Consider the following 13,118-nt stretch of genomic DNA (forward strand, 5'->3'; position numbering starts at 1 on the left):
AGGGATTAAGGATTACATCGTATAGTGGGAATTGGCACAGTCTCTATCTAATATTATTGTGTTATGGACTTATGTAAGTTTTATTTATTTATTCTTTATTGCACAATATACAAAAGTAATCCTTTCGAGCATTCCACTGAATCCTCAGACAAACCAGTAAACTACTTTTTGGGTCATTTGTTGATAGTTGTGTGTTTTAATGATTAAATAGCTGTTCTCGCAAGATTTGCTTCACCTTTAAAAGTTATCCTGTCGGGATTCTGCGATAAAAAGTAGCATATCTATCTGCTAATCCAGGGTGGCAGCTAACTCCATAAAACATTTCATTAAAATTGGTTCAGCCGTTTTGACGTGAAGAAGTAACAAACATACACACTCACAAACTTTCGCCTTTATAATATTAATAGGATAAATATAAAGAAACTAAACTGAAATTTGTATTTTTTTCAAGTTTGAAAGAGTGGCCGGCATTCTATGCGCTCAAGAAGACAATAGACGACTTCAATGACATGTGTCCTCTTCTCGAGTTAATGGCGAACAAGGCTATGAAGCCGCGCCATTGGCAGAGAATCATGGAAGTCACCAAGTATATCTTTGAGCTAGACAACGAAGATTTCTGCCTGAAGAATATACTCGAAGCACCCCTGTTGCAAAACAAAGAGGATATTGAGGTAAGATTCATCTGAGATTGACATTTACTTTAAGTTTTTTATGTGGTTCTGTAAAAAAATACATCACGTGATTAAAATTATCTTCCGGTAATGAACAATCCAAGGGTAGCATTACCATACGCAGTGATTTGATTTGATTTTCAAAATTCTTTATTAAATATAAAAATTATTTAACATATAGTACAACTTATATAATTATACTATATTATAATGTTATCTTATACACTTTTTACGGCTCTAGCCATTTAAAGTTTACAAACAAGGTAGGTTTGGTAAATAACAATAAGTTTTATATCTATAATAAATACATTTGTAAGGTGATGAAAGTATAAACATATTAGTATAAAGTTTATTTTTAACTATGATTTAACAATACCTACTTAGGTACTACATAAATTACTAGCCCACTTGAGTGTCCAGGGAGGCAATATATTGAGGCGCAATATAATATTACCTATCAGAGGGTTTAATTAAAAATTACAAACAAGGTGTTAACAATCTCTACCATACGCAGTATACATTACGTATACACTTTTATGAAACTAACAAATCTAAAATGTTCAAAATAATGATTAGTAGTTTGGTGAGTATTACATTACAAGGTAAAAAAGAGTCATTTAAGCACCAATGAAACTGACTGTACATGCCATCCAACGCTTCTACTTCAATCCTGTCCTAGCCACGTGTTGTAAGATGACACCACATCTAACTATGTTTGCCAAGTGAAAGCCAGCACTAACGCAGCAAGAACGCAATTTCCTTTCCTTTTATGTGACTTCCGGGAAACGCATAAAATATTCAATTCTTATCTGCAGTTGAAATTGTGTGTTACTGCAACTTCAATTGAATAGACTTCAATTTTTTATAGGTATTCTGATATTTCAATTTGAATTTACAATTCCATTCTTCATTACTGTTGACGACGCCACGACGCCTTATTATGAGGCCATCATCTCATTGTAAATATACACCCAAAACACCATGTTTTATATTATTCTCCATAATCAGCTGCATCGTTAAAAATTACTATTTCATATCTAACTTTCAAAAACAAAAAAGAAATACCAATTTATAAAAGCGATTCAGAAGCTTAAATTTTGTTATAATTATGTAGTATTAATATTAAATAAGTAATTTAAAATTAGCGCCTTCAAATCTTTACCAACAACCAAACTATTTCCTCCAACCCAAAACCTCAACCCCCAATCTCACACAGGACATCTGCATATCAGCGATGAAAGAGAAAGACATAGAGGCTAAGCTGCGGCAAGTGACCAACGAGTGGTCGGTGCATGAACTGACCTTCCAGACCTTCAACAACCGGGGCGAGCTGCTGCTGCGTGGAGACACCACGGCCGAGACCATCGGCCAATTGGAGGACAGCCTCATGATCCTCGGCTCGCTGTTGTCCAATCGGTACGTAGGGTCAGCTAACGCCCACGAATGAGGAGGCAAGTGGAACGGAGGTGGTTTTTAAACAGCCATTAGGATTTCGTTATTGTACAGAGTGAAACTCGTTAAGCAATTACACTCACGGGCAATGAAAAGGTACCACTGAGAAAAGCACCAAATTACTACTTCTAAACGGACAAAGCTAGCTTAATGGCGCCTTCTGCAACATTGAAGCACATTTAACAGAGCATTAGGATATTACTAACTAAAAACGGTAATATTTTGTATAAATCTTAAATTAAATATTTGAAAAAAATGGGTTTGTTTGGAGTCGCAATTTTGTGAGTGGAACTTTTTCATTGCCCGTGAGTGTATTTCATTCTCCATGAAAATAATGATTGTCACATTTTAGGAAACCTCACTAAGGTGGTTATTTACGCCGCTGTTAAAAACCGAATCATACCTATCCCCGAATTCATAAAGATTTTTGACTCTTTAAATAGGTTTAAAAATAATTACGTCGGGAGCCGAAACTCGCATGTTTCAAAGTCAAGTTTAACCTTGTTGTAAATTGACAACACGGTCTGTGACGAAAAGCCTTTATAAATAAAATTATCCTTGTAGCATCGTTGCTACCTACATTCACACCGTAATCTAAGGCCGTGTCCCCAGTAGGAGTTTGCTGTGTAACGATTTATAGTACGCCTTTCCATATATTTGAAATGGAGTGTCCACAGTCTGCTGGTTTAGCACGCAGTTTAAAGCGTTACGCGCGTTGACTATCTCAGTATCTCGCCGCTAACAGTTTGCCTAGTGGGAGACGGCCCAACTCAGTATCCTCAATCCCACATCCGCAGTTACAACGCGCCGTTCCGCAAGCAGATCCAGCAGTGGCTCTACGACCTGCAGAACACCAACGAGATCCTGGAGCGCTGGCTGCTGGTGCAGAACATGTGGGTGTATCTCGAGGCCGTGTTCGTCGGCGGAGACATCGCGAAACAACTGCCTAAGGTGAGCTTCTTTGGGGAGTCACTCGCTAAGACGAAAAAAGAAGTTTTTGGGCGTTCCTGTGCGAGTCACGACTCTATCTTGTTGTATTCAACGTTGCAGTTGGGAGTTTCATACAAAGAATACTGAACGGCTCGAGTCGCTCAAGTTCAAGTTCAAGTTCAATGTTCAAGTTCCCTTGCGAGTTTATATGTATATGTGACCTTTAACGAGCATGTGTTGTGACCAGCCAATCCTTGCAGGAAGCAAAACGGTTCTCGAAAATCGACAAATCGTGGCAGAAGATCATGCAGCGGGCGCACGAGACGCCGGGGGTGGTCTCGTGCTGCGTCGGCGACGACCTGCTGAGGCAGCTCCTGCCGCATCTGCAGGAGCAGCTGGAACTGTGCCAGAAGTCCCTCAGCGGGTACCTGGAGAAGAAGAGGACTATGTTCCCGAGGTTAGTCAATTATCAGTATGTAACCATGTATGTAACCAGTACAGCCGAAGATAGGCGGAAGTGGCGGACGTTAGTGGAGACCCTCTGCACCTCTGGGGTGCCATAGGACTGCAACAACAACAACAACCATGTATATCAGTGTAACATATATAAGTAGTATGTAACACAGCAGTTCAACGCACGATAATAAACACAACTCAATAAGCTCAGTTTTATTATAAAATAGCCCCCTTATTCATAAAAGACAGACAGAGAACAATTTGTTCTTTGACAACGAGGAACAAAACAGTTCAAAAGCTAAAGTCCTTTATTTTTTTTATTAATAATAAGAGGGTAGGTGTTTATTTTTACTTTCACTCTGATACTAAATTACTAATGTATTATATTTTTTAAGCAAAACAATACATCATCTATAGATGAGCGGGGTCCTAACCACTCCTGGCACAGAGGTCTTTTAGTACTTAAAAGAATGCATAAGCAACTAATACTCGTATATCTAGTCTAATTTTGATTCTGAAGGCAGAAATTAAAAAATATTTTTTTGTTTAAAATTTGGCTCTATGTGTGCTCCCGTAAATCTCATTTTGTGCTAGAAAAAAATATAGTTTGATTGCGTTAAAATTAGAATTTCTGCCTTCAGAATAGACATCACTGTGCAACTATAAAAAAAACGGATTTTGTAAACGTCCTAGATCCTAACGGGCCCTACGGACTAATTTTTATTGTTTTTATGTCGTTTGTCTTCTCTAATTATAAGATAAACCGCATTACTATGCATATAACAAAATGTTTTCTTCTTCTTAAATTTAAGATTAAGAGCCTTGCTTTTTCGAAATGAATATTTTTTTCATTTTTCAGGTTCTTCTTCGTATCGGACCCCGCGTTGCTGGAGATCCTCGGCCAGGCGTCCGACTCGCACACTATACAGAATCATCTGCTGTCTATTTTTGATAATATACGCTACGTCAAGTTTCATGATATTGGTGAGTTTTCTTGCCTTTTCAGTGTAAGCTAGCCTTTTCCGTTTAGAAGTAATTTGGTGTTTTTCTCAGTGGAACCTTTTCATTGCCCGTGAGTGTATGTGTGAATTGTATTTTTTCAGGAGTGATTCAATTAATTATTTTTACGTTCAATTACGAACTATAATATTCTCCACACATGTGCCGAGACTAGACCCTATAATAACAAATAATAGTCATTATAATAACTATCTAACTGTATACGTCTGGTCGTCATTGGTCGGTGGCTAAGATTAACGATATACGAACAAGATGGTTTGTCACATACAAAAACAAATAAAAAACTGTCTGCATTTTGTTTACTGTCAATCCCCTTTAAAGTTCAATCTAATGACAACCACTGTATCAATGAATAAAATAAAGTCACCAATCCCCTAACTCCTAACTGTACTAATTTAAAATAAGAGCTCAGTTGTAATAGTGGGGTGTTTTTTGTCGAGATGCGTCTTTTGTACGGACACTATCATGTTCGTATTTCGTTAATTGAAGGTACTTTCCATCCGTCATCATTTCAATAGTCTGGTTTTATGAAACCCTGCTTTTCAGTTTGGCTCAAAAACGAGAGATAGCGTTGATGTCAGTTTAACATAGACTAGTTTAAGTTTTCCAAGCCATTCGGTAGCAGTAAACAACGTAATTCGGCCCCTGTACCGCTAGGTGGCATTATAGTTAACAACATTTCACTAAACTATGCGCTCTACCTTATAATTAGAGAAGACAAACAGCACATAAAAACACTAAACACATAATTTCTAAACACTAAACTCTAAACTCGGAAACGATGAAGAGAGAGAGGTTAGGATTCAGGCAAAGGCCATAAAAATAAAAAGCGAACTTGGTGTGAAAATATAATAATTAACATTTCTATAATTTAACATCAAGTTCGCTGTAAATTTTTATGTCGTTTACCTGAAACCTAATTTAAACTCTATGCTATTTTAGTTTTAGCTTAGCGTTACACGGGGACGAATTATAACGGAAAGTGCTACGAAGCTCCAGCTTTGAGGGATAATCCTCCAATATAATCCGCACGTGTGGTTTCTCATGCAGGCTAGCTTTATACTAAAAACTTTATTTTATTAAGTATTATTAAATTTTGGCCGTGTATTATTAGTTTACATACATATTTGGCAATAACATTATTCGTCCCACAGGTGATTTTGTAATAAAATAAGTGAGATTCAGCGATTTGTCTACGGTAAACAGTACCTGAATGGTTTGTGTAAAGCTTAATTATGTTTACGAACAACGAATCAAACAATATAATAATATATTTTATAATAATATATCTTATTATATTGTTTGGTATCGGCCTACGCCGCGCCGTAGTAATGGCTACGCCGCGTCGTAGCAAAGCCTACGCCGTAGCCCGTAGCACGTAGCACTATAATTTCTCTTTGATGCATTTTAAAAGAATAATCGTAAGGACCTGTTTAACCCACACATTTTGAATAGCATTAATAAAATTTTGTAGATTTAAAGGTACTTATTATAATTGAATAAAGGTCGTACTTTCGTATTTTAAATAATACCCGTCAAAAATCTTGTTTCATTTAGCAATAAGGGGGTCAAGTCTCTACCGCAGTGGGGGTTGCTTTTTTTTATTTTTGGGTTTTTATTTTTTTTTCACTGAGGTTATCGTTGCCTGAGTCTGGCAGTGCGGGGTAGTTTATACTGGCTGCACTGCATACCAGTTTCCTGGGTAGAGGGGGACCCCCCAACAGTACTATTTGCGCCGGGGTATATATACTTAGAGCAGAAAGTTTTTCAGTACCGCGTTGTAGGTTTTTGCGGAAATACTTGGAAATTGCAAATCCTACCATTTTTATTATATTTTGTAGGTTTAGGGTGACTTCTCAGCTTAATATTTTAGGTGTGATAGCATTGAAATTAAATTAATTGGCTTCAGAATAGGCCATTACGCTTTATTTAAAGCGTAAAGCTTTCTACTAACGCCATCGCGTGGCCGTCTGGGTACTCCGCTGCGTAGACTGTTCACTACGAGAGGTCCCCAGCGACAAGTCATTATGATTTTTATTACCATACAGCAAAGGTTCTATCAGGGAACTCTGTATGTTGAACAAAGTTAGAGGAGGAGGAGGAGGCGCCTCTGATGGAATACGGATTCAGAATAAACTAAACTGTTGAGTGTAGACAGTTCAGACTATTGGTATCTTTAGGTATTTTTCGTAATTTCAAACAAAGTAGGTATTTCTTTTTATTTTTTATTATAAAAAATCTGACTTTATACTGGTTTTTAAGACGTTTAATGATCGCTATGGCATGATATTTCTAACAGTTATAACATAGGTATTCATCATTAAAATTATGTCTCGTTATCGATACCAAAAATAAGCGACAATCAATATTGTTATTAGCTAATTGGAGTTCTAATAAATCGTTTAAATTTTTTAACTAAAAAACTTTACTTTAAAAAAAATAAAAAAGTTATCGTAGTAATTTAGATTCGAACTTCAGTCTTCTAGTTACTAGGCCGCCCGATCACCCGATCGAGCCGTTAAATTTCTGTATCATCTCTCACGGCAAAAGTTTCTTCAACATCATAGAAATATAATAATATGATTATTAAATAGGATGGGCGTTTTACAAAAAAAAACCCTTTCAACGACGTATCACTCATTTCTATTGGTGCCGATCCCAGCTTCCTTCTTTCGTATTTGTGCCCATCTATCCCAAACAATATTAACCAATCAAAAAATAAATTAAGTAATCATCCATCGCGCAGCATATAATTAGATAATAGCGATAGTATCAATTTAAAAAAAAAAACTTCTGTCTCGATATTAACAGAAAGCTAAGACAACTACAACCAGTTATCAAACCAAAAATCGCTTTTATCCAAGTTTTGTTATGCTGCACGCAAAATACAACAAAATTACAGCCATAGCGTCTATGTTACCTTGTTTAGTCTTAAGGTTAAGTATTTATACCATCCTAACTAATATTATAAATGCGAAAGTAACTGTGTCTGTCTGTTACTCTTTCACGCCAAAACTACTGAACGGATTTGAATGAAATTTGGTATAAATATGGTCTAGACCCTGAAAAAGAACAAAGGCTACTTTTTATCCCGGAATTCCCACGGGAAAACTTTTTAAGGCTCGCGGGAACAGCTAGTTATTACTAAAACCATCAACAAACCGATCCCTCACCAGCCAAAAACCCCACCCGCAGAATACAACAAGATGATAGCCATAGTCTCCATGGAGGGCGAGGAGATCAAGCTGGAGCGCGCGGTCCGCGCCGAGGGCTCCGTGGAGACGTGGCTCACGGCGCTGCTGCAGAGCGCGCAGAGCAGCCTGCACGCCGTCATCCGCGGCGCCAGCGCCAACACCAACGACTGCAACTTCAACATGCTGCTGTTCCTGGACAAGATGCCGGCGCAGGTGGGAACACATGTACATGGTACAGAGGCTTGCAAAAGGTTGTACGTATAAAGGGTGTTGCAAAAAGGTTGTGCATATACAGGTGTTGCAAAAAGACAGCTCAATTATGATACAGGCGGTAACTATACAGGATGTTGCAGAAAGACAGCTCAATTACGACACAGGCGGCCACTACACAGGGTGTACTGCTTGGTGCTTGTTGGCTCAGACAGTCACTCTCTAGTCGCACTCTTGTGTCGTCCTCGGGCTCGACATCAAGCTGGACTCGGGCTCCGTGGAGACGTGGCTCACGGCGCAGCATCCGCGGCGCCAGCGCCAACACCAACGACTGCAACTTCAACATGCTGCTGTTCCTGGACAAGATGCCGGCGCAGGTGGGGTATACATGTACCCAAAAAGGAGGGTGAGGCAAAAAGGTTATTCAATACAGGTAGCTCAATAGGTGGGTACCATGCGCTGATGCCGGCACAGGTGGATCTTTAAAACACAAGAACAATGTAAGTACTTAGAAATCTAGATGTGCAGGTTTTCTCACAATGTTTTTCTTCAACGAAGGACCAAGTGGTATGATTATACTTGTTAAGGCCCGCGCGTGGCACGGTGTGGGACGCGGGGCGGGGGCCTCGCACACCAAAGAACAGGCCTCCTTACGCGAACTTATAGCGTGGACATCCTTTTTTTAAAATCTTGTAAATTATCAAGAATACACACAAGTCAACATACAGTCCTCATCTTTCATTTAAAGTTCCGACATAACAGCGGTTCATTGCCTGGAACATAGTTCTGCGAGCCTTATATGAACCAGCGACCTATGGATTTTTATCCTATAGGTTTAAAGTTTTGCATTCCTTATTTCTGAAGAATTCATTGGTACAAGGCCATATTCTAACCCACGACCTCGCGAATGAAAGTCGAGAGTCTTATCCGTTACGCCACCACGGCTCTTTTAAAGGTTTTCTCGTGGGATTTCCGGGATAAAAAATATCAAAACAACCCATCGTTCCAGGGTGTCTGCTGTTTTCTATGAGGTATGAAATAATTATTTTTACTGTCCCAATGGATTAGTTAGATGACTCAGTGCAATTGACTTTTCGCTCTGCATCAGTGCATCTGAGCTGCGTGATAGGTCACGAACATAAATATAGAATCTAGATTTTCAGATTTCCCTTAGGTCTAACTCAAGTTATTAATATATCTACGCAATAATTCCAACTCTAATAATAATTCCAATCCTGATTTCGTTTATATGAATGCTGTGAATTTCAACACGAAGTTCTATCTTTATATTAAATGAAAGAAAGTGACTCATGGGCTGTTTCTGATCAACTTTTGGAAATTCGTGACAAAATGTTTTTATAAACAACGTGAATTGGGAATAAAGTTGCTCAGAAAGGGCCTCCTAGTCAACCGTTTCGTTTGTTTCTCCACACGTACACCATCCTTACTAATATTATAAATGCGAAAGTAACTGTGTCTGTCTGTCTGTCTGTCTGTCTGTCTGTCTGTCTGTTACTCTTTCACGCCAAAACTACTGAACGGATTTGAATGAAATTTGGTATACATATGGTTTAGACCCTGAGAAAGAACATAGGCTACTTTTTATCCCGGAATTCCCACGGGAAAACTTTTTAAGGCGAAGCGAAGCTCGCGGGAACAGCTAGTTTAATATATTTCTATCCACATATATACATTTACATAATATTTTATTTCTTTCGTTCTCCAGATCGGTCTTCTGGGCATACAAATGATATGGACGCGGGACGCCGAACTGGCTTTGATGCAAGCGCGGCAAGACAAGAAGATAATGATGGAAACCAACAACAAATTCCTGGAGCTCCTGAACACTCTCATCGATCAGACCACGCGGGACCTCCTCAAGATCGAGAGGATCAAGTTTGAGACGCTCATCACCATACACGTACATCAGAGGGATATCTTCGATATGCTTGTGAGTTTAAGTACTTAATATACGTTCTTATAAAACGAAGACGAAAGTTAATCTGATTTAAATTGAACTGATCTGATTTAATACTGATTTGTACGAAAGCTCCAGACTATAACGAGTTCTAAACCAGAAATATCGTGAGTATTCGTTCTATATTAAGGGGGAATATATTGATGCTATTCATACGGGTAGTTAGTAGATATACGTAAGAATCTCATGTATTTTATTTAAATCCATAGCTTCTTTTTGACGAGTCTGAAAAATCTGCGGGAACACTTTTATTATTTCCTAAAGTATTGTTTATTTTCAAGAATATATGTGGTATATAAGATTTTACATAATGATGACAATTAAAATCAACAAGGCTCTTAACGTAAATATCTCGTCGATTTCAGTGTCGACTCAACGTGCGCTCCGCTAACGACTTCGAGTGGCTCAAGCAGTGCCGGTTCTACTTCAAGGAAGACGCGGACAAGACCTGGATATCCGTCACTGACGTCACGTTCACCTACCAGAACGAGTATCTCGGGTGCACTGACCGGCTTGTTATCACACCGCTCACTGATAGGTCAGTCTTTAACTGCTTTATACGACCGAATGGCGTAGTGGTGACCCTGACTCAGGCGCGGATCCACCCATATGGGCAAGGTGGGCATGCCCATCACCTAAATTACTTGCCATACCAAACCACAGGATTTTATAATTTAGTTATTTTTTCAAATTGCTTTTTTTATAGTTATGATGAGATAATTTCCTGGAAAGCCAAAAATTTTCCGTCATGTCTTCAAGAGTCTGTGTTAGGGATTACGGCCAAAGTCACTATTTACGTATGGGCACAAGATACTTGTTTGATCTCGATTAGTCAATAGGTAGGTAGTTTCGTTATTTAAAAGACAGCCTTTTTTTTGAAAAACGGCCAGAATTTCAGTTTTTTTTATATTTTCCCAATTTTGAGTTGGTTTGTGGGAGAAATATTAACAATTTATACTCGTAAGTAGGATCCTTCACATAATTGTATTTTAAAAAATTGCGGCACTTTTTTTTAAATGAACGCGTTTTTAGTTATGGCTGAAAAACCAAAATTAAAAAAAACTTTTTTTGTATCTAAAATGCAAGGACTTTTTGATAAAATGTTAGCCATAGTAGGAAATAAGCCATAGTTGCAATTTTGCACATTTTACGTAACTATGTGAAGGATCCCAAAAAATATAGTTAAGTAGGTAGGTATTTAAAAGGCATTTATTAAAAAAAAAACAGGCCAAGAGCGTGTCGGTTACGCTCATGAAAGGGTTCCGTAGCCCTAAAACACCGATCTTTCATTCTTAGACCGCTTGACACAAAAAAAAATCCATACATTACCATTTAGTTAGGGCAACTGCACGTCGTAATTAAGTAGGTCGAGTAGTAGTATTTCAAAAGTTAAGGGAGGGGACGCTCTAACTTTCACTTTGTATTAATATATCTCGAGGGGGGGTTTGATCCACATGGTTTCAAGGCAAATTTATGTATCGAATTAACTTTTCATGTATAAGAAGGGGAGGAAAAAATAATTACTTTTCGATAATTTTAAAAACCAATTTTTGCATTATCATTATCTCTCGACCAATTTTCGTCACAATCGGAGCAGAAACGGCGGAGAACGAGCCAGGACAGACGGACAGACATGACGAAACTATAAGGACTCTTAGTAGACTACGGAACCCTAAAAAATTATATAGTGAACTTGTCTTAAATTAGTAACAGAAGCGTCCGTATTCGAGCGGGCTTCAGTGATCGTAACTGATCACTGAGGTTAAGCAATAACTGGCAAGGTCAGCCATTGGATGGGTGACCGATTTCAAGTGGTTCTTTTCAGACGCTTTAGTGCTTCGGACCGCACGTCAAGCCATGAGTCCCGGTTGCTGTTTCGGCAGCAGTCGTTAAACCTGGTCAGAGGCCTATGGGCGGCTTGAAAACATCTGACAGTCGGGTTGCCCACTTACCCGACAACTCTCTCAGCACACATCGTTTATTTACTGAAACAATACACATCACAAATCCAAAACAACATCAATAGGTACAGTGACATGAAAAATCACAATAATTGTGGTGTGTATTATGTCAGTAAAATGGCTCTGACTCAGCATGTGCTGTACAAAAATTTATACAGCGCTGGTAATTCTGCCAGAACCAGCGAGCGAAATGTATTTGCTATGTGGTTGGGGTCCACCAACCAGCACTAGGCCAGCGTGGTGGACTAGGCCTAAAACCCTTCCTTCATTGGAAGGAGACCCGTGCCCCAGCAGTGGGGACGTAATGGGTCGTGATGATGTCTAAAAAAGTTTTCTCTTGGGAATTCCGCAATCAAAAGTAGCCTGAATTTGAGTTCAGGTAGTCAGTAATAGATTTACAAACATCCATCCAAACTTATATAAATTTTGCCTTCTGTAGGTATTTGGGTCAAAATTGAGGAAATTGGAAGGTTTTATCAAAAAAATGCCTTTCGTTTTTTTAGCTGTAGCTATCTTAAAAACTATTTTGCCTATAAAGTAAGCCACATTAAAATGTATGTTGTTTACATTGTATTGTATTTGTGCCTGTAAAAAAATTCAAAAACTAAAAGTATTTATGACTTACAGTTTTGAATTAGGTACTCATTTAAAAAATGCACTGTGCACACGATCATATTATCATCACAACAACAACAACAAAAAACAGCTATCAGTACCTCAAGGCGAGGCAAAATCAGGTTTTTGGACTTGCCCATCACCTATTTTGAGGTCTGGATCCGCGCCTGCCCTGACTGCTACGCTGAAGGTCCCGGGTTCAATTCCCGGCTGGGGCAGATATTCGTTTAAAACGTTGATATTTTTAAATAATGTATATCTAGCCGTCGCTCCGCCCTTCGCAAGTTTCGTCCTGCAGCCTAAGCGATGGACAGTATACAGGGTGTTGCAAAATTGGTATACTAAGCCGAAACCTACACGTGCAGCATGTTATATCTAAGCCCGAACCTGAAATCAGAATTTGGAAATTCGCGAAAAAAAAAAATCCATAGTAAAAGTCACGTGACCAACAAAGTTTCTATGGAAAATGAATTTTTTTTTCACGAATTTTCAAATTCTGACTTCAGTTTCGGGCTTAGATATAACATGCTGCACATGTAGGTTTCGGCTTAGTATACCCTTTTTGCAACACCCTGTATATTATACTTACATGAGCATTGAGCATATGTGTGACATGTGTGTGTGTTAAATA

The 13,118-nt window shown here is 38.5% G+C and overlaps 1 protein-coding gene across 1 annotated transcript in view; it reads left to right on the forward strand.

Moving 5' to 3' along the window:
- The window catches only part of LOC105381155 (dynein axonemal heavy chain 5), an 84,747-nt gene that overhangs the window by 50,617 nt on the left and 21,012 nt on the right, over window positions 1–13,118 (forward strand). The window contains exons 26-33 of the mRNA XM_048632847.1: window positions 452–671; window positions 1,888–2,087; window positions 2,921–3,074; window positions 3,314–3,510; window positions 4,369–4,493; window positions 7,725–7,936; window positions 9,660–9,884; window positions 10,277–10,449. Coding sequence (XP_048488804.1) covers window positions 452–671; window positions 1,888–2,087; window positions 2,921–3,074; window positions 3,314–3,510; window positions 4,369–4,493; window positions 7,725–7,936; window positions 9,660–9,884; window positions 10,277–10,449 — 1,506 coding nt within the window. The remainder of the gene's footprint in view (window positions 1–451; window positions 672–1,887; window positions 2,088–2,920; window positions 3,075–3,313; window positions 3,511–4,368; window positions 4,494–7,724; window positions 7,937–9,659; window positions 9,885–10,276; window positions 10,450–13,118) is intronic.

The sequence above is a fragment of the Plutella xylostella genome, chromosome Z (assembly GCF_932276165.1).
Source record: "Plutella xylostella chromosome Z, ilPluXylo3.1, whole genome shotgun sequence".
In the NCBI taxonomy this organism is placed as follows: Eukaryota; Metazoa; Arthropoda; class Insecta; order Lepidoptera; family Plutellidae; genus Plutella; species Plutella xylostella.